Source organism: Carettochelys insculpta, chromosome 20 (assembly GCF_033958435.1).
Source record: "Carettochelys insculpta isolate YL-2023 chromosome 20, ASM3395843v1, whole genome shotgun sequence".
Taxonomy (NCBI): domain Eukaryota; kingdom Metazoa; phylum Chordata; order Testudines; family Carettochelyidae; genus Carettochelys; species Carettochelys insculpta.
This window is the reverse complement of record NC_134156.1, coordinates 7394522-7414944: the sequence shown is the minus strand read 5'-3', so window position 1 is coordinate 7414944 and position 20423 is coordinate 7394522. Positions and strand designations below refer to the sequence as shown.

The 20423-nt window shown below is 53.5% G+C and overlaps 3 protein-coding genes across 3 annotated transcripts in view; 1 reads left to right on the top strand and 2 right to left on the bottom strand.

The window, feature by feature from the left end:
- RNF157 (ring finger protein 157) overlaps positions 1 to 1266 on the bottom strand; it is a 101716-nt gene extending 100450 nt beyond the window's left edge. The window contains exon 1 of the mRNA XM_075014886.1: positions 1184 to 1266. The gene's annotated coding sequence lies outside the window, so the exon portion shown is untranslated. The remainder of the gene's footprint in view (positions 1 to 1183) is intronic.
- Positions 578 to 14703, top strand: UBALD2 (UBA like domain containing 2). Its single transcript, XM_075014892.1, has 3 exons — positions 578 to 903; positions 2251 to 2313; positions 14257 to 14703. Exons 1-3 carry the CDS (start codon positions 784 to 786, stop codon positions 14575 to 14577), a joined length of 504 nt encoding a protein of 167 aa, XP_074870993.1. The 5' UTR covers positions 578 to 783; the 3' UTR covers positions 14578 to 14703.
- A 1168-nt stretch (positions 14704 to 15871) lies between these two features.
- Positions 15872 to 20423, bottom strand: part of QRICH2 (glutamine rich 2) — a 77658-nt gene continuing 73106 nt past the window's right edge. The window contains exon 21 of the transcript XR_012648280.1: positions 15872 to 16370. The gene's annotated coding sequence lies outside the window, so the exon portion shown is untranslated. The remainder of the gene's footprint in view (positions 16371 to 20423) is intronic.

The following is a 20423-nucleotide window of genomic DNA, read 5'->3' as shown; positions in this document are numbered from 1 at the left end:
GCTTGGTCGAGTCCTGCTTTTCCAGCTGAGCATGTTGGTTTCAATGAAGCTCTTGAATGAACTTGGCTTTACAAACATGGTTGTTTTTTTTTTTTTTTTCCCCCAGCCAGAGAAACACAGAAAGGAGTGACAGCCAATCAGCGAGCCGGCCGGGCTTCGCAGCTCATTTCGCATAAAAGCACAGCCTCCCCCCGCCCCTGGAAAAACAGAGGCCAATAGGGGGCCTCCCCCGATCCAAAACACAGCAGCCATCCAATGGGGAAGGAGCCCGATGGCTCCTTCTCCCCCAATGAGAGCATGAGGTGGGGGCAGGGAGGGGGCGAAACAGCCGCCGCTTGGGGAGCTGGAAGATTCGAATCGAACGTTCATACATGTGAAGAACACGGCGGTGGCCAATCAGAGGGCTCGGAACGCCGGGAACGGAACGTTGAGACACCTCCAGCCTCCCTCCCTTCCACCACCCCCCCCCCCGCCTCCAGTTTCCCCCACTTGCTCCGCCCCTGGCTGCTGTGCTGTTGTTTGTGGTGCTCGAGCCGCCGAGGAGCTGGAGGGACCGGGGCCGGGGGGTGGGGGGAGCGCAACGCAACCGGCTCGGAGCCGACGGAACCCGGCGGGGAGGAGGCAGGAGGGTCTCGGCCGAGCCGCAGGGCCAGGGGGAGCCGAGCGTGGGGTGGGGGCGGCGGGAAGGGCCTTGGTGGATTGCTCACCCCCCACGCGCCGCCGCGGCACCCGGCGTGTCTCCTGCCCCGCTCCCCGCCTCGGTGCGGTTCCGTTTCCCTCGCCATGTCGGTGAATATGGAGGAGCTGAGGCACCAGGTCATGATCAACCAGTTCGTGCTGGCCGCGGGCTGCGCGGCCGACCAGGCGAAGCAGCTGCTGCAGGCGGCTCACTGGCAGTTCGAGGTGCGTGGCGTGGCTGGGGGGGGGGGACACCCCAAGGCGGGGCGGGGGGAGGGGGGCTTGGGAGCCTGGCGTGGTGCTGCCCCCCTCCCCCCCTGCACTCCGCGATTCGCCTCCCCGCTCTCCCTTTCCGGCTAAAACACTTGGCCTTGTGGGGGTGGAGCGCGCGCGCGTGTGTACGCGGCTGTATTTAACAACAGCGCTGGGACACGGCCGGCCGCGGAACAGGGGGCCCTGGCGCCGCCGCCGCCTGCTCAAGCTGCCGCCCATAAACAATCCTTACTAGGACTTCATTACGACTCCCTCTTGCAGCAGCGCCTCCGGGGCCGGCGGTGCACGAGGCCTCGCACGTAGCGTCTGTTGCTGCTGCTGCTGCTGCTGCTGCGGCGGGGGGGGTGGAATAAATTTTATTCGTGTAATTTCCTAGGGGGGCGGTGGGAGAGGGAGGGGAGCCGGCTCGCCGCTCTCCCGCTGCCTATTTATATATTGCCCTGTAACCAAATCTGGAGCCGCCTCTGCGCTCCCGCACCCTGGAAGGGCGCATTGAAAAGGGGTCTGGTCGCTCTCCGCCCCGATTTCTCGGGTGGGGTGGGGAGAATACACGGGGGAAGCTGCCCCCGTGCTGGGGGGGGGGGGGGAGAATTCACCCCTTCCCAGCCCCCGTGGGGCGCAGGGACCCAGGAAGAGCCTGCGTAGTAAAATGTGCTGTGGCCGCTCGGGGGCTTGCTTTCTCCGCTAGAATTACAAAAAACAAAACAAAACAAAGGGGGCTGGTGTTACACGAGAGGAGAAGGGCTTTAACCCCCTTCACGTGGATGAAAAGCCTGGGGAGGAAGGGGCTGACAAATGGGGTTTTAAAGAGCAGGCTCTGTGCACATCAAAGGAAACGATCCCCCCCAGGGGCTTTGTCAGTTTCGGGCTGGCCCGCTGCTGAAGGCTTGTTTCGCCTTTGCCCCCCCACCCCGGCCCCTTTTCCTTCCCCGATTAAGGAAAGCGGGCTTCACAGAAGGGCCCTGCTGGTATTTGGGCTGGGCTGGGGGTGAGGAGGGGCTGGGGGTTGTGGTCTTGTTTTGGGTTCCTTTGGAGCTTCATTCCTCCTTTGGCAAGGGCGGGGGGGGGAAGGGGGAGAAAATTGGCATTTCAAAGCCAGGCCAGGCCAGGCCAGTGCCGAGAAATGCAAACAGCGCGTTTGTTGTCTTAAGCTCTTTGTTTACAGTTGAAACATACTTAAAACAAGATCTAGTCCCCTTTACATGTAACAAAACAAAACCTTTCCCCGTCTTTACTGTCTCCTGTGGGTTTGCTCTGGCTGGCTGCTGGAATTAACAAATTCTTGTTGGCTTTTTGCAGACTGCATTGAGTGCGTTTTTCCAAGAAACCAACATTCCCAATAATCACCACCACCATCAGATGGTAAGTGACCCAAACTTTGTAGACACGTGCTGTTCACTATGGTATCTTCACTTTCTGTGTGCTAGAAATTTACTGTAGTGTCTTCCCCCCCACACCATCGTGTATCATCCTTAATCTTATGAATAAAGGAAGTCTGAAAAGGTAATTCTGTATCTCTGAAAGCCTCGCAAAAGCAGCTACAAATGCCTTCTCCACCCCCACCCCCTCCAGCTGTTAGTTTTTCTTATAAAAAGCCATGTAAAAATTAGAGCCCGAATGGGGAAGGGTTGTGTATTGAAAACTGTCAGCCCTTGTGACAGCCATATTGCTCTGCAACAAGAGAAATACACAGACTGCAAATGTAAACAAGAGCCAAAATGTCTGCCAGGAAATAGTTTGTCTTCACATAGATCTTGATAGTTGCACGGAGTAAAAGAGCCGGCTGAATTGAGATGGGGTAGGGGGGCAGACCCTTTCCCCCGTACGTTTCCTCTGAACTTCCAGAAGAACTTTACTCAACCTTGGCTGAGGGCAAGTCACTTTGCTGAAATGGGGAAGTGTTGTTTTTTTTTGTTTTTTTTTTTTAAAAGGAAACTAAAGCAGTGCCATGTGTTAGGATAAGAGCAGATGCAGTTTAAGCCATGGATTTTTCTCTTCCTGTATTTGCCATTGTTAAAACTTGCAACCAGTTTTAAAAGATTTGGAACAAAACAGAAAAATGGCTCTCAGGAACTTTGCATGCATGCTCTTATTTCCTCACTTCATACTGCCCCCCCACCCCCGTTCTGGCACACAATTTCTGCCCAGAATTAGAGCACTTAGAGGCTCCAGCAGATACTGGTCCCCATTGTGCTAGGTACTGTACAAAAAGACCTGCCCTAGAGACCTTGCAGTGTAAATACTTCAGAATGATATCAGAGAGGCAGCCCTGTTAGTGTGTAGTGTAACAAAACAAACCAGCAGTCATCTAGCACTTTAGATGAACAGAATAATTTATTAGCTGATGAGTTTACGCTTACGTGGAGCAGACCCATTTCTTCAGAGCTGAAGAATCTAAGAATGAGTGAGAAGGTAAACTGAGGCATGGATTGTTACTGACCTATAGTCACGCAAGAGGCTAGTGGCAGAGCTGTACACAGAATTCAGGTATCTTGAGGCTCAGTCCAGTGCCTAAAGCCTACGTAAAAGGAACTAGATTTATCTTTTTCCTTTACTCCCAATCTGGTGTTACACCCATGTGATTTGTAAATGAGCTTGGAAATTCACAGGCATTGTCCTTGGGTGGCTTGACTGAAGACCAGCTTCCACTAAAGATGGAGGTTGCAGTTATTAGTTCACACACCCAGATCAAACTCTGAAGATGAAGGCATGATTCAAGCTTTTTGAACTGCTTACCACACAGCAGGGGTGATTCCTTACCAATTTGATTCATTCACTGCCAGACTACTACAGGAAGCCTACCATGTTTTAATCAAGCTGGTTTACACAAGAGTATAAGAAAACCCCAAACTGTAGTATGAACTGAAGAGAAATCTATCTCCAATTCTTTTTTTTTTTTTTTTTTTTTTTTTTAAAGGGGGGGGGCCACAATTTTAGCCGATGGCCCCGAACTGCTTAACAGTTCAACCCCGAACAATCCTTTCTGGTGTTCTAAAATCTTTGAACCCTGATATTCAAATGCAAGAGCAGTGACATTGGTATGTTTCTCCCATTACTCATCAAATGATTGGCTTAAATCTGAGCGTCAATCTGCCCTTGAGGTTGTGTTGTCAAAAGAAAGACTGAGGAGCCTATTCCTGAATGGTTTCTTGTGCTGCCAAACTTTCACCCTCTTCCTTAGAGGCTTACAAATTCTAGGTTCTGCAAAAGCAGGTTTAATAGTATTTCCAAACAAAGGAAATCTTGGCTGCTTAGTAGGTTAGTTTCACCCTCCCTCTTTTTATAACCAGTTAAATATTAATCAGGAACCTGGTGTACACGATCTGCAACCTGACCTTTTTTTTTGGCCAAAAGTTATTCATATCTCCCAGATACCAGTCTGACTTTTGTGCTACATTTTTGGCACTTCTGTTGGGGTGTGTGTGGTTTTCTTTTTTTTTTTTAAATCTGCCCTAATCTCTTGAGTTTGTGTCTGAAACTTAACTGCCACAAGCAGCTCAGATCAGAGAATGGAGATTGAGGAGAGCTGTTTCAGAACAAATCAAGAGATTTTTCACAGATACAACTGTTTCTGTTTAGATAAAAGATGCTCCCCCTATCGCAAGACATGTGTACACACCAATAGCCTTGTCAAGAAAGCGCTCCTATTATGCTATTTCCATCCTGTTCTGAAACAAGGTGAGAACAGGCTGTTCTAAGAGAAGAACATCTTGGGATGCCCAAGGGAAAGGTCTCTATTTAAAACAGCATAAGAAGGATTTGGGGACAGGAGAAAATGGAATTCTTTTTAGTTCCCAGTGTTGTGGCTGCCTGAAATTCAGTGTCCGATTTGGAGCCTTTTACCTGGTAACGTAAAGTTCCATATAATTTGTAATGGTCAGGTTTCGCTGATTGAGGAGAACTCTGAAGTGTGAGTGTCTAGATTCTGCCGGGGGCTCCAAGCTGTTAAATTGTTTTATTTAAAAACAAAAATGGAGGCAGCAGAACCGCCTGTCTTTTTACTGGATCTGATCTGTTGACATTACAGATAGGGAATGTTGATATTGACATAAACCAGGTGGGGAAATTTGCCAGCCCCCTGCTAAAACTCCAGGCATTTCACCAGCAACAAGGAGGGTCTCTGGCCAGGCATGTGGGTGCCTTGTAATCACACCCCTTTGATGCCTGTTTGTGTGCTCAGCCTACCATGCATTTGGAAAAATCATGGGTGCACAAATCTGCTTGTAGAATGTAGGCAGATTAGGCCTCCTCGTGTTACGGTTTCTCAGCAGATTTTTCAAGCATGGTTTCTTCTAATTAGGGTCCATGCGAGGCAGATTTGAGATTCACCTTCCTCTGCCCTTTGCTGTGCAGAAATCCATCCTCAAAGGAGCGAGTGCTCCCAGGGCAGGGGGCTGATACCCTGTAAGGTTTGGGTCCCATGAAGCAGACGAGCCAGAGAAGAGGAGCCTGCTTGTCTGTGTTGCTTTGTGTTTGTTCTGAGGACTTTGTTTACGGGGCAAGAAATATCCCCCTCTTGCCTCTAGGGTGAAAGTGCAGCTCCAGACACCAAACGCTGACTGCCAGAGTGCATTTCTCTGGCCAGTGTCCTTGTTGAGCTTGCAGCGTGGCCAGCTCGTGCATGAAAGTCCAGCAGCCCTCCACACCTCCCCACCCGTTTCGTTCATGCTACCGCTTGGGTCTGGTCTTCAGACGAAAACCAAGATTAACTTATTTATTCAGTGCATCAAGTGAGCCTGTCCTGCAGGCAGCTGAGTGCCAAAGGATAAAAGGCAATGCAAGTTACTAACAGTGTCCAAACGAAAAGGACCCTCCTCCTCTCACGTTTTTCAAGCAGAGTCCTGTTACACTTGTGTTTTTTGGGGTGGTTCCACTGAAACCAGTGGATAGATCCTGCTACCCTAATTGGAGCTGTGATCAGAATCTGGCCGCTTAGGGCATAAATGTCCCTTCTGCCATCTCCTGATGTTTACAAACTTCAGAGCCCCCACGTTGTAATGTTTCTCTCTTTTTTGAGTGGGTCTGGTGCGCAGCTAGATACTGCAAATTCCTTTCGGCGGTGTGTCACTTCTCCCAAAACCAGGGTAGTTTCTTCTGCCTTGCTCCTTGGCAGAAGATTCAGGCACTTGGGCCACTTTGCACAGGACCTTGTTTGGGTTCAGCAATTTTACTAATTCAGGGTCTCCTTTTGCCACCTTGTATTGAATAGTGCTTTCCGCCATTCATTTCCTGGGGACCTCTCAGTATGCATAATGTGGCAGAATTGGGCCCACCGTATTTACTTGAAGGTGAGCTGAGGGCACCCCCTTTTATTCCTTTTGGCTGCCATATTTTAGGAATGCTTCCAAATAACGTTATTGGAGCATTTGCATAATTCCAACTCTGACTAAAAATTACCCCGAGGGGATACAAAGATTGGGTGCAAAGAAAGTAAATCCTGAAGCTTTCGCTGTACTTACAATATAGAAATAGTCACAGTGCATCATCCTAAGAGCCACCTTCTTCAGTGTTCTGCCTGCAACAGAGGCCTACAGCTTATGCTCCAAGATATGTTAGTCTACAAGGTGCCACAGGACTTCTCGTTGTTTTTGAAGATACAGACTAACTCAGCTACCTCTCTGATACAGCAGGTAGATTCAAGATCACCTTCAAGATTGTCTGGTACTCAGTAGTCACTGATTGTCTCAAATCTTGATACACGAGGTTTTCCCTCTTCTAAAATTAATTAGCCTTACCTGTAACGACTTTGGATGTTGTCCAGAGTCAAAGATTGGACGCTGGATGGATCCGTTTTTGGTACCGCTACCAATGAGTGCCACAGTCAAATTAGATGAGTGAAATCCACTGACTGGGAAAATGCCTGGTAGGCTGTGGGGCGTACACTTAAAAAACCTTGAGCACACTCTGTCTCCTTCTCCACAAATTGAGTTGAGTGGGAAGTGGAGCCACTTTAAAAGCAATCTTACTCCCATTGAATTGGCCTGAGTTACAAAGTCCTGTCGCTCCTTTCTCCCCAACATACATGGGTGCTGCAGGAAAGAGCCTGATTGCGTGCATGAATTCTGAAGGTGCAAAGAGGCTCCATGGAAACTTGGCAGCTAATACTTTGGAGAAGGTGGGTTTCATTAGGATAGGACTGAGCTATACCCAAGCCCCAATGGCCTGGAGGAGGATTGTGACAGGTCGGCCTCTCCAATGAGTAGAACGTACAATGGAGAAAAGGAGCAAAGTTCAGAAGCTAATTTAGGCCTCGTCTGCTCACAAGGTGTCACCCTGGGAGTGTCTGATCTCATTTCTGTGCAGTAGGGACCCCCCACTGCCCAGGTTACACATAGGTTGTGTTCCTGACAACCATGCATAACTCAAATTTTGCACAAGCCGAGAGGAGCCAGGAACCAGGCGGTAGCCTGACTCCTAGCTCCCCTCCACCTGCAGAACTGGGAAACTGACCTGCGCAGCAGCACTGGTCAGTTTCCTGGCTCCTGAAGTGGGGGGAGCTGCTGGTCAATTTCCTGGCTCCTGCAAGCAGAGGGGAGCCAGGAGGCAGGCTGCCACCTGGTTCCCAGCACCCCCGCCACTCCTGGGAACCAGGAAACTGACCAGTGCTGCAGCGTTGGTCAGTTTCCTGGCTCCTGCAAGCAGAGGGCAGCTGGGAGTCAGGCCGCCGCCTTGTTTCTGGCTTCCCGCCACTCACGATTTCGATTTGAATTAATGCAAGTAACGCATAAGTCAAAATCATATATGTCGGGGGTCTGCTGTGTGATCTGTGTGTCACACTTAGCTCGGTTTAAAACCTGAGTTTGAAGCTGCAACAAAGCAGGTGCAAAATGAGTGTGTGCACGCTCAGTTTGTACTAGAGGAACTGCGTCCCGTTTTTAAACCGGTGTCGCTTGTGCGTGGACGAGACTTGACTTCTGGCACGGTTGCTCTGTGAGAGAGGACGCATGCGTGGCTTGTCCCTTTCTCGACACCAAAGGGAGCCCTGCTCTTTTAAAACGCGCTGTCCAGCCGGCTTAGATGTGAACCCCAGGAGCTGTTTTCACAAGGCTGTTTATAAAGGAGGATGAGGCGGAGTGGGGGGGGGGTGCCCGTATTGGATACTCACACCATGTAATGATCGAGGAGGCTACATCCAAGCCTGCTAATGGGTGGGAGGAGAAGGGGGCAACTGCATAGAGGCGGCAGCAGCAGCAGCAGCTCCAGACCCCCTTGCAATGCTGTGGGAGCGTCATTCCACAGCTCTGCATGGCTTCTGAGAGCTGCTGGGAGGCCCAGCACTGTGTTCTGGGCAGCACTAAGGGCTGACTGCCCTTGGGCCCATCCCTTCCACCTGAGGTTCCACCCCTTCTGAGGTGTGGAGCCGGGCCCCTCTGTACCTTGCCCCCAGGCCTGTGGCGGCTGTTGGCGTCACTGACTATGCCTAAGGTGAAAACCAGCAACTCTGCTTCCAGTTGCTGAGCTAAAATTTTAATTCTGCAGCTTTTGTTTGTTGAACAGGGCGGGCTAGGAAGGGTGAGTCACTGTGTGTGAGTGATCCCTTATGCTGCATCTTCCCCTATTCACGAATTTGTCCAGGCCTGATATTTTGCTGGCTCTGGGCTCGCTGTTCTGCCCTGGGTCGCTGGAGGGGAGCAGCTGGGACCGTCTCCCCCGTGGGTATGTTGAGTCCGTCCCTCCTGCTCCATGATCTGCTCGTGATTTTTATGGACCTTTCCTTTGAAGCCCACGGGTATCACCTTCCCGGGCTGTGACGTCAGCTTCTCTCCAGCTAGGCACAAGCGTGCGATTCTTGATGGAGCCAGCCTTCTGGGGGCACCCGCGTTGAGTTAACATGCAGCTTACATGCTGCACTGGGCCCTAATTGCTCACCCATGTGCTCAAAGATAAGCACGTGCCTAAATGCTTTGCTGAATCGGGGCCCTAATCAGTCTCGAAACTGTTTCAAACAGGAGACAAGGGGTGTGTCTACACTACAGAGTTAGTCTGCAATAGTTGATTCTGGAGTTGTTATTCCAGAATAACATGTCTACACTACGGGGAAGCCCCAGTGTCAGCAAAACTTATTCTGAAATAGTGCACCTACCCACAAAAGAGCCTATTTTGGGTTAGAGCCCCTGGCAGAACTATAACTAATTTCAGATTTGGCGCTATTCCTTGTGGAATGAGGCTTACGGAATTTGAAATGAGCCGTCCACTATTTAGAAATTATTTTGACATAAGTGTTTTGCTGTGTGGACGCTCGCATAGTTGGTTTGCAATAGTGGCGCTTTCCTAAATAGCTTTGCTGTATAGACACACCCTAGGAGTCCTCTGGCTCCTTACAGACAGATGTATTTGGGCACAAACTTGTGTGGTCAGAAGCCGCTTTGTTGGAAGCAAGGGGACTGCATCTTAATCAGGTGGGTTTTTTTGCCTCTTGTCAAGTGCAGCGAAATTGATCGGCGTCCCTGAACTTCAGGGCATGATGATGATGAGCCAGGCTGCTGCCTGCTCTTGGTAGATCCCCGGTGATCTGTTTTTCAGCCTCTGATAATTCCACTTTTCACTTCCACGCTGCTGCACCACAGCCTGTGGCGCATCTGTCTTGCACACCCGCTCTCAGTGCACGAGCTGGTGCTGGCTTGCTCTGTCTCTCCTGGGCTGGTCTCTGAGAGTTGGCTTTTTCTCTCACCGCTGTTGCCCAACGAGGGTGTGACAACGATGATGAAAATACAAAGCCCTATCACCAGACTCTGCTGGAGCCGAGGGAGGGGCTAGAAGGGAGTGGGAAGGGCATTTGAGACTAAAATAGAATGAATGCACAGGACTGTCGTGGCTTACCAGGGACGGGGGGAAAAGCTGTTAAGTCGCTTTGAACAAGCGGCTGTCGTGTGTCTCTTCTCTGATTTGTTGCATGTGTCTAAATCCACTTTTCCCACTCCCTTACAGCAGGGTAAGTGGTGGTGGTTTATGGATGGGTGGAAGATGATCGAGGTGGCAAAGAACAATCTTACAAAGGGCCGTTAGCTTTTATGAACCTCCGCACAAAGGTCACTCACGCGTCCTCCAGCTGGTTCCTGGAAGGTGGTGCGGGGGGATACTAGGTGCCCTGGGGGAGATCTTTTACTCATCTGCCCAACGTTGCTTCCTGGGGGCTGGTGGAGTTTTACAAGGATGACCTGGAAGAATGTGGACAGCGTGAAGTCTTTGTGCCAAGACCTCTCCTGTCGGGCTCTGTGTTGCCACCCACGCGGCAGCGCTGGAGATGTAACTCGTAAAGGTTTTACGGGCCTGAGCGTGCAAGGATTGCTTCACGTCTGCAAACCGTTGCACGGACAGCCTGTCGTTCCCCCCTCGCCCCCAGGCTTTGCCCCTTGACGTGGCTGCAGAGATCGGACTCGTCCTTCCTCTTCGCTGCATCGGAGTTGTGCCCTGGGGCTCTTCTCCAGCTCCGATGCACTTCGCTTCTCCCCCGGCCCAGGTCTCTGCCCTTCGCCCTGCCAATCCTACGGCATAGTCTGACCTTTGGAACGCATTGTTTCTCCCTGTCTATTTATAGTGGGTGGAAATGTTAGATGTGGGCTCGGGAGGCCTCTTTGCTGTTGCCGTTTAAAAGCGAAGCCAGTCCCCTCTGTTCCACCTCGTAAACCCTCCTTGGAAAGGTTCCCGGATTATTAAGGTGGGACAGGCTGTGGTGAGGTGTTTGCTGCTCCCCAGGGCCCTCGGTGCGGAGGGGCGGGGGTAGAGCCTGGGGACAGGAAAGGAGCATTTGTAACCCAATCGGAGCCAAGCCTCGGCCAGACGACAGAGGCAGCGGCTCATAGTGCAGCTTCTGTTTGTTGTGGTAACGCGCCAGGCTCAGTTGCTACCCTGGGTCCCTGGGATATTATTAACATGAGGCCCTGGTGATTCCAGAGAGGGGGACCCACAATCCCACCACTTGTTTAGCAGCAAGAGCCACACTGCGTATGCATGCACTTCCCTGTCGCCTGAGACCACTGATCAGGCAGCCGGTCGCTGCCATGTGTCCAGGGGCCACTTTATGTCCTTTGGATTGCTTCTTTTCATTGGAACCTCTTGCTCCTGGTGAATAGGGACAGCTTGGTTCTGAGCCCTAGTCCAGCCAGGTGAAGACGGGAGAGCAGAGCCCTTGAAAGAGCTCCAGGTTTTTGCCAGAACCTGTTTGCAGAGCTGGGTGGAGGAGGCTGGTTTGCAAAGCACTTTTCTTCCCGTAAGCATCAAAATCTCCTTTCACCTTCATTCCCCTCCTCTGGCTATGGACAGACGTGGCACAGATCTGGTCTTTGCAACATACCCTGCTGGACTTACTCAACGAGAGTCTGTGGTTGTAGAGCAGAGGCGGGGAGCTCAGGTAGATCCACCTTCTCTGACACAAGTCATGCCTTGCAAAAAAAAAAATGGTAGTGGATGAGGGGAAGAAATAAAATAGGCTCAACTGCCTTGCAGAGGAAGGCCAGGCAGCTCGCCATAGGAGGATTTTGGTGATGCTTTGCTTCATAAGTTACGCTGACTGCAGTGATGGGTTTGTAATACAACTCTGGATGTGGAGAGGCAGCTGTGCGCTTCAGGTTCCAGCTTTCGTCCTTTGTTGTGACTTTTGACGATTGCCCCTCGTTGGTGTATTGAGGTGATCTTTCAAAAAGGCCCCAGTGCTGCCTTGTCCTCCTTTTGGGGGGCAGTCTTCTGGCTGATGCTCTTTCGGGTGTTTTTGGAAGGATGGGGGTGGGGAATAAAAACTAGAAATGCTTCTGTGGCCTTTAAAAATTTCGGCTGCAAAATTTCCCTGGTGGTGGTGGCAATTAAAGCAGGCCATAGGCTCACTAGTGCATGTAAAAGGGCTAGTTTATTTTTACTGTCACAACACATGGTTGAGAGAGTAAATTCCCCCCCACCCCCAAGGGAAGAATGATTTAGATCCATGTTTCCCAAACTGAAAACATTCGCCTGCCTCTTTCAGGACTTCAGCCTTATTGGCGTACCCCCCCTTCCCAGTGCCGGCCCAGGGCTCATCTCCTGAGTCTGTTTATTTTCTACCACGTACCCCTTAAAATCCATTCGCGTACCACACTTTGGCAAACGCTGAACTGGACTTTCAAAATTTCTCCTTTTCAAGAATTGAAAGCACCGGTGGTAGCAGCTTCGTAAGACCCCAGCCTGCAAATCAGATTTGTCTGGGGATTTTTTTTTTTAAAACACACCTACACTATGGCACGAGTGGAGCAGTTAGCTCACAAAGGAATGTTTTCAGATGCTTTGTTCATTTGGCAGCATTCTGTACAGTCAGTTTCATCCTTCCCGTATGAAATCAGTTAGTCAGTTTCCCCGTTGCCTGGGTGTCTGTCCTTTTGCAGGAGAGGTTTTCAGTAGGAAAAAGTGACTGTATGACCAGAGAGAGAGTGTGGCTGGGGGAGGGGGTTCAGGGCAACCCCAGAACTACTCCGAACTCTGTGTCGAGTGCAGCAGAGCCCTGAACTTGGGGTTCCCCCGTATGACCGTTCTGCAGCTAGTCTTCTTTACAAAATGACTGACACGATTTCATTTCTGTCGCCTCCCTTTAAAAGAGCTTTAAATGTTTTAACCAGCCAGGGCCCCTTTAAGAGCTTGACACAAAACAGCAGTAGAATCAGGAAATGAAGTTCAGCGTCAAAACAAAGCCAGGCAAAACACAGGCAGAACAAGCTGAGCCCATGGCAGAGTGTCGGTGAATTTCACCTGAAGGCGCCTGGTGATGGGGCGCGTCTTCCATGGACGCGCCTTAAGCCCCGGAGCCTTTTAAAAGCTGCTCCTCCTCCCTGTGCCAGCTTGTTGGGTGACTTCTGGGTGCTGCATTCCAGAAAAGCAGCAATGGGGAGGAACGGACTGGAAAGGTTCAGCTGTGTCTCTGGGTGGAGCAGGGGGAGGTTGGTTTCAGACTGTCCTGAGGCAGGACAGTGAGTAAACACCAAGATCTTCCAATGTAGTCAGCGACTTTGGGATGCTCCAAAGAGGTTCCTTAAATCTCTCTGGCCCGGACTAGCGGTGTCCCGGTGCTCCCTGATGGGGGTTGTGCCGTCCCAGAGAAGTTGTACTTTACCCGTAATGTTCATCAGAAGATGGGCCCCTCTTTCCAACGCAGAGCACTGGGAATGTTCCACTGTCCGGACGGCTGGAAAGTGGTGGTGTGTGAGGCCAGTGTCTGGTAGACTGGCATTGTCAGTGGGATCCCGATACTAGCGTCAGGCTCTCAGGAGCCCAAGGCCGGCAGGGGATCGGGACGAGTGGCAGGGCAAGGAGTCGTGGGGGAATCTAAGCATAGGGCTCCTTTAATAGAGGTTGAACCTTTCTCATCTGGAACACTCGTCCGGCAGCATCTGTAATCTGGCCTGGTTTTAATTAGCCCAATGGTCACTTAGCGTGGGTGTGGCCCATCGTGCTTTAATTTACCCCTAAATGTCTTCTAAGAGCCTAGCAAGCAGTGGAAGTGCTGGTAATGTGCTAGATGATATTGGCCTCCTGTGGTCCGGCAAATTCTCTCGTCCAGCACCGCTCGGGTCCCGGGGTGCTGGGCGAGAGAGGCTTAACCTCTGCTGGAATAGGCCAAAGACCACAATCCTGGAGGGCCCCTTTGGCCCGGCCCGCGTGAGATTACAGCGGTGGCTTTATGCCCGCTCTGTGGCGGCCTGCGGGGGAGTCAGGAGGAAGTAGCGCCTGCCCTGTCACGGTGGTTCTTCAGATGCCATCACAAGATAACCGAAGTGTGACAGAGGAGCCTGGCATGTGATGGAGAGTGCTTGGCTGATGTCTCCTGCGTCCTCCTGGTGAGGAAGCAGTGTCGTCCCTAGAGGGGCAAAGTCTCTTGGCCAAGGCTCAGCCGAGTCAGTGTCACCTGTGGAATTAGAGCATCCTGAGTCCCAGGCTCACAATCGGCCCAGCCCAGAGCGGGAGCCTTGCTTTAGACATTGCTCGTGACCGCAGTCTCCGTTGCCTGGCCTTTACTGTCGGTTGCCCTTCTCCGTTCAGCTCCACCTTGGGAAGCCCTACGGTACCTCGGCCACCCCGTAGGTTAGACCCGCTGATGAGAGGGCTCCAGCAGTGTCCGGTCTACGTGAGGGCTGTCCGGGTGGCTATTGCGGGTGGCCTTCCAGACTTCTTCGCAGGAGGACGGTCGCTGCTGAAGCTGAGCGAGGGCTGGTGGCATCCTTCCTCGGGAGGGAAACAGCCCCAGCCAGGCGTGGCGCCCGCAGGCGGTGCAGGTTCTGCCTTTCTGGCGCTGTTGGCGTGCGGTGGCCACTGGTGTTTGACGCTCTCCCCTTTCTCTCCCGCCAGATGTGCACGCCCAGCAATACTCCGGCCACGCCTCCCAACTTCCCGGATGCTCTCGCCATGTTTTCTAAGCTGAGGACTTCGGAGAACCTACAGAACAGCAACAGCCCCATCCCATCCATGGCCTGCTCCCCACCGGGAAACTTCAGCCCCTTCTGGGCCTCCTCCCCTCCCAGCCACCAACCTGCCTGGGTGCCACCGTCCTCTCCGACCAGCCACAATCTCCACCACCACCTCCACCACCCGCAGCCCATGTGGCCGCCCGTGTCTCAGCAAGGAGGCGCCCCGCAGAAAGCGATGGCTGCAATGGACGGGCAGAGATAAGACTCATTCCCGCTGGCGCGGGGGCGGGGCGGCCGGGGGAGGGGAGACGAGCGAAGCGGTGCCGGGGATCAGGGCGGTGGGGGAGGGGGTTCCCAAAGCGCACTGGAATATTTTATAATTCTTTTTTGCAACTCTGCTGGGACGGTTCTGAGCCCGTGAGGCTTTTCCCAGCCGGAGAGTCAGTAACTGGTCTTCTCTTTTTTTAATATATAACTATATAATATATAAATGTATATAAATCCAGAGCGAATGAGAGCCATGGAAAGAGAGGGGGCTGCGGCGCGTCACCCTCCCTGCTCCTGGCAGCCGGAGGGCAGCCGCGGGGTGGTGACGCCAATGGGACGTTGCTGGCTGCGGAGATCTTCCTTTGGGCAGAGGTAGGAGGGCTGAGACGCCGTTGCCCTTTGCGTCGCTTCCCAGCCCCTCCCTTGTTCTCTGGCTGCGGCTGCTCAGAAAGCTGTATGACCCGGACTCGTGGCTTGCTTGAAACCTGCCCCTGCCCGGTGAGGGAGGAGGGGACGCGCACCCGCTGAAAGGTGGCCGCTCCAGGAAGGCGTCGCCCCACAGGCCAGGAACGTCCTGCTTCAACCCGGCGCTCCCATGCTGCAGGATGACGACGGGGGCATGAGGATGCGCGTCCGCAGTCCCGGCCAGAGGAGCGTGCGCCGTTGCCAATACCTCTCCGCGCTCCTCGGGAACACCAGGCTGCCTTTCGGCCAGCCCAGGGAAGGGGCATCTCGCCGCGGCAGCTGGAGGAGCCCCCAAAGGACAATGTGAGGCTGAGCTCCAAGGTACATCGGCCCCTGCGGGTCAGCGAGAGCAGCGGGAGATGCAGGGGGAGGGTCTGAATTTGCTGGACATCCTCGCTGGGCACAGTGACGCTCTCCTCTGAAGGTTGGCCGAGTCTGTGGCACGTGCCCCTGGAAGCGAGCCAGGCTGGGGTTCGTGCAGGTTAAATCTCACGGTGCCCAGGCCCCGGGAGACCCCTCTCCGCCCTCCAGGGGCAGGCCGTGCAAAGCAGGAAGGCGCGTCTTTGCGTACAGCTTGGCTCCTTATGAAGGCAGCAGGGACAGGCGGTGGCTGGGGAGGGTTAGTTTCCAAATCAGAATCTCGCTTCACCAGGTTGGAGGTTTTTTTATTAATTTAAAAATTAAAAGAAGAAAAAAAAAAAGACTTTTTTAAGCTACCGGCTCCCGGCCTGTTCTCTGCGCGGCGGCAGGGTAGCTCAGGACACTGCCGGGCCGTGCTAAGGGTGAGCATGGCACGGGTGGGGTGAGGAGGGAGGACCTGGGGCGCTTTTCCCGTACCCCCTCCTCTCCTGTGCACGCTGGCCTGGATTCTCGCTCGCCCCCGTCTGGCCGTGCAAAGGGGCCGGGAGTGGCTATGGCCCCCACGTGGACCTGTCCCTAGGGCAGGCGCTCCCGGCACGAGACGGGTTTCGCGCATGTGGTGAATGCACCAGAAGCTGGGTGCAGCCGAGTCCTTCGCCTGGCTGAGAATTCTGGTCCCCCGCTCGTGTCCTCTCGCTGACACTTAACGCGGGCTCCGGTGACCCAATGCACCGTACGGCAGCCCACGCCCGCTGCTTCAGCCATACCGCTGTGTGGTGCGCAGGGCGCTCCTGCCGACCGGCCCGCCCCCCAGGAGGGGTGGCCGGCAGTGGTCACTGCAAGCTGAGTTCTTGGCCGGCTGCCCGGGCGAGATTCAAATGCTGCCCAGCGCTGGCAGCGTGCATTTCGGTTGGGGGTGCACATTTGCGCATGCCTCTGTGCGTAACAAAATTTATTCCACACCTGGGGAAAAATAAAGGGAACAAGGGTGGCAGGTTTGTCGTTGGATTAGCGGCTTCCACTGGCGCTGCTGTCAGCGCTGGCACGTTTCAGGGGTAAAGCTTTGTCGGTCGAGGGTAAAGTGTAGATGGAACCTGACTGCAGAGCTGCTCTTTGGTACATGGCGGCAGGCCTGAGCCCCTTCAGGGCAGGGTTTGACCAGCCGGTCAGCAGCCAGAGGCAGGTATGGAAGGCAACTCCCTGGAGAACCAGCCTGCTGGGCTGGGCTTCTTGCCAGGGGGCCGGCTCAGCCCTGTGGAGGAATCCGGCTTTTGTGTGTGTCTGGCAGGTGTGAATGGGGGGGTGGGGGGAGGAGTGTTGTCTCCCACTATGGGGGTGGAAGAGCAGCTCCCTCCCACCCTTCTCCCTTTGTCCCCAGAGCCTGGCCGCTGTGAAGGGGAGGGGTCCTCCACTCCACCTTTTCTGCCATGTGTCGGGTGTCCTCCCCCTGCAAGCAGCTCAGAGCTTTGCCCAGCACCAGTTCAGCTGCTTGTCCCTTTTGCTAGTTGTAACCGCCGGGAAGCCCAGCCGCTCGAACTACAGCAGCAGCACCTAGGCTGCCAGCAGGCTCAGGAAGCCGGCACCATCTCACCAGGCGAAGGTTCATGACACTGCTTAAATCCTGCACGACAGGAGGTGGGGCTGGTCACTAACCCAGACTCAGTGGCTCTAGAAATGAGTTGGGGCAGCTAAAAGAAGTTGGCCCTGGGCATTCCATACCCGACTCGGCCCCTTTTCTAGTCGAGTAGCTCTCTGCCGAGCTGGGACAGCCATGCGGAGGCCGAGGGGCGGGGGGATCCTGGATTTAGATACAGCAACGAAGGGTCCTGTGGCACCTTATAGACTAACAGAAAAGTTTTGAGCATGAGCTTTCGCGAGCACAGACTCACTTCATCAGATGCTGGTCTTGGAAATCTGCAGGGCCAGATATAAATAGGCCAGAGCAAGGGTGGGGATAACAAGGCTTCCTGATGATTTCTGGGTTAGTATCTACAGAGGAGCTGACAGCGTAGCCAAGCCCCGGGGGAAGGGGCCGGAGGGCTGGCTCCATGCGCCCAGGCAGAAGGGGTAAAGTTGGAGTAACAAGCTCATAGCTCCTCAGAGACGGCACCCGGCCCTGTCCTTCTCCTGTTTGGTTGTATTGTTCCGTTAGGTCTCTTGGCTGCTCCCAGAGCAGGTGTTTTCGAAGGACTATCCACAGTGGAGCCAAGTTCCCTCTCGAGAGGGACGAGCTACGTTAAACCCCATCGCTTTGCACTTGCTAATGTGGAATTTCATCTGCCACTTGGTTGTCCTCTCGCCCGTTCTGAGCCCCCCTCTAACTCAGGGTGGGGAACCCCCATCCTACGGTCTGGCTCCAGCCCCCGGGCTTGCCTGGTTCTGGTCCCCGCTCTCGGGGCTCCCCTCCCCAGCACCCAGCCTGCTGTGGGGTGGGAGGGGTGTGGAGCCCCGAGCCTCGCGGGCTGGAATCAGACAAGCCGAGGCTGGATCCGGCCCTCAGAGCTCTGCCTGGTGGGGCCAGGAAGCAGCTCAGTGCACTGCCCCTCCTTTGGCCGGGGATATGGCAGCGCACTGCCCCGCCTTCCCCACCCACACCCCTGTGCTCGCTTAGCACCTGCTGGGTACACCTGCATCCCTGCCTGCCCCAGTCCTCACCTGCATCCACTCCTGCACCCTCCCACGCTCCCCGTCTTTAGCCTGTTCTTGCATCTCCCTCTGCCCAGATCCTGCCCCCCAGCCTACAGCTGCACCCTCCTTCATGCCCTGACCTTGCACTTGCTCTCTTGCAGCCCCATCGCACACCCTGAAACCCCCCCTTGTGGGTACCACTCTGGGCTCCCGGAAGAGTTAATGGAGCCTGGAGGAAGCCCTGAAGCTCAGTTCCCTGTTCTCCACCCCAGCCCATGGGGAGTGAAGTGTCTCAGTCAGGGGCCACATTGAGGGTGGGGTGGTTTTTTGCTTGTTTTTTCATGTGGCCCCCAACTCCAGAAAGTTTCCCCGCCCCCAGCTCTAAATCTTCCAACACTTCACACTTAGCTTTGCAAGTAACTGCCCTGAGCAATTGTCTATCGTCGGCCAGTTTTGCAGTTCACCTTGTCCCTTTTTCCAGATCATTTATGAATATGCCGAACAGCACCGGGCCCAGTACAGACCCTTGGAAATTACCTCTCTCTGCTGTGAAATCTGACTGTTTAGTCTTCCCTTTTAACCGGTTACTGCTCCGTGGGAGGGTCTTCCCTCTTTTCCCCTGACCGCTTGCTTTGCTTCAAAGCTGCTGCTGAAAGACTCTGACAAAGGTTTTCTGAAAATCTTAAGTATGCTGTTTCCATTGCATCACCCCTTTTCACATGCCCGTTGCCCGCCCCCCTCAAAGACTGTTATTTGGTGAGGCGTGATTCCCCTTACAAAAGCAAAGTTAACTCTTCCCTAGTGCATCTGTTCTTTTCTGTAGTTTCAACCCATTTGCCTGCTGCTGAAATTAGGCTTGCTGGGCTGTAATTGCCAGGATCACCGCTGAAGCCTTGTTTGTAAATAAGCATTACATTAGCTACCCTCCAGGCAGCCGCTCCAGAGGCTGCTTGAAGCAATATCTGCCCATTAGTAACTGGCTAGAGAGCACCAAGCTCTTCTCACAGGGAGGTAAAAGATACTGACCCAGACTGGCTCTGATCCAGTAACAGAAGTAGAAAGTGATTGTTACCAAGAACACAACCCGGCTGATCAGTTCACGAGTGACACGTTCCAAGCCCCAGGCACGGGTTTCGCAGAAATACGGAGATGAAAGTAATTTCATGGTGACCGCTCCTGCCATCGCTTGCTACAGTGGGGGGATCCTGACACCTTTCAAACAAATGGCTTTTGTCTGAAAAAAAGATGCAGTAGCAGAGGACAAAAAAGCCACCTTCTCTGAAAAGATGAGGGTTGTGTCATCCATCCCCCACTCCCCAGGGGTATCGGGACCCCATGGGCTGGCGCAGGAGGCTACCCTACTGTGAGGATTTTCACTACTTTCTCTTCCTGCTGGGGTGTAGAGCCAGCACAGCTGAGAATGCAAGATGGATTCCCTTCCTTCTGGGGCATCATCAGCAGAGGTGTATTGAATTTCAATCAATTACATCTGTCCAAGGCCACTGATGGCAATGGAGCAGGGCAGGTGTCATGTGAGCAGAGTCCAAAGACAATGGGACCACTTGCAGGTTATTGGAGGGGGCTTAATTTAGCCCGGAGAGCCGCTCACAGGCGGGGACATCTGGAAAGCGAAGACACCAGCTTGAGGCTCAGCTCCCAGCCTGAACTGGCTGGCTGGCCTTTCCCTGTGGTTTCGCATGCAGGTTGAATGGTTTTGCAGACGCGGTAGAAGCGCACTAGCGAAAGCCTTTCATGCTGCTGTTCTGGCAGAGCTTTCGTACGCTGCACGTGGTAACTTACAGAGCAAGCGACAGATCCATCGCCAAAGATAGACTTGTGCACTTGACAAAAGGTTTGATGCCCAGGCAGATTGCTGGCCTGGTTTGGGTGAGACCAACCTGTTAATACCTGTGACAATTCAGCAGAGACCAGGGCAGTAGCATGATTCCAGACCACGGGCCTACCCAGAGAGACGATCATGCTGCTGGTAAATTATAGCTCTCCTTTTCCTCGGTGCAGGTGTTTGCATGACAGTCGCTTCAGGGCAGCAACTGCCTCTTAGTTTGTACAGCCCCTTGCACCACGGGGCCCTGACTTTGGTTGGTGTCACTCTGGGCTCTTGAGGTACAAAACCTGTAAATCTTGTGCCCCGATTCCAACAAGGTAAACCCCAAGACAGCAGCACCAGTGACCGAGCTGGAGTCCAGTGAATGAAGGGGTCCCTGAAGAGCGGGCACTTGATGGCTGGGTGGTCAGACTGGTCGTGGTGTGGGTGATACCCAGGGGCTGCAGGTGCAGAGGGTTTCCTGGTCTCCGCCTTGATGAGCTTGCATGGTGAGAAGCTGCAATCAGCTGGGAAACAGCTTTGCAGCCCTTTTATGGGGCAGA

Coding starts and splice junctions, on each gene's coding strand:
- UBALD2 (XM_075014892.1), top strand. CDS start 784: ATGTCGGTGAATATGGAGGAGCTGAGGCACCAGGTCATGATCAACCAG. Junction 904..2,250: donor CGGCTCACTGGCAGTTCGAG/GTGCGTGGCGTG, acceptor GGCTTTTTGCAG/ACTGCATTGAGTGCGTTTTT. Junction 2,314..14,256: donor ATCACCACCACCATCAGATG/GTAAGTGACCCA, acceptor CTCTCCCGCCAG/ATGTGCACGCCCAGCAATAC.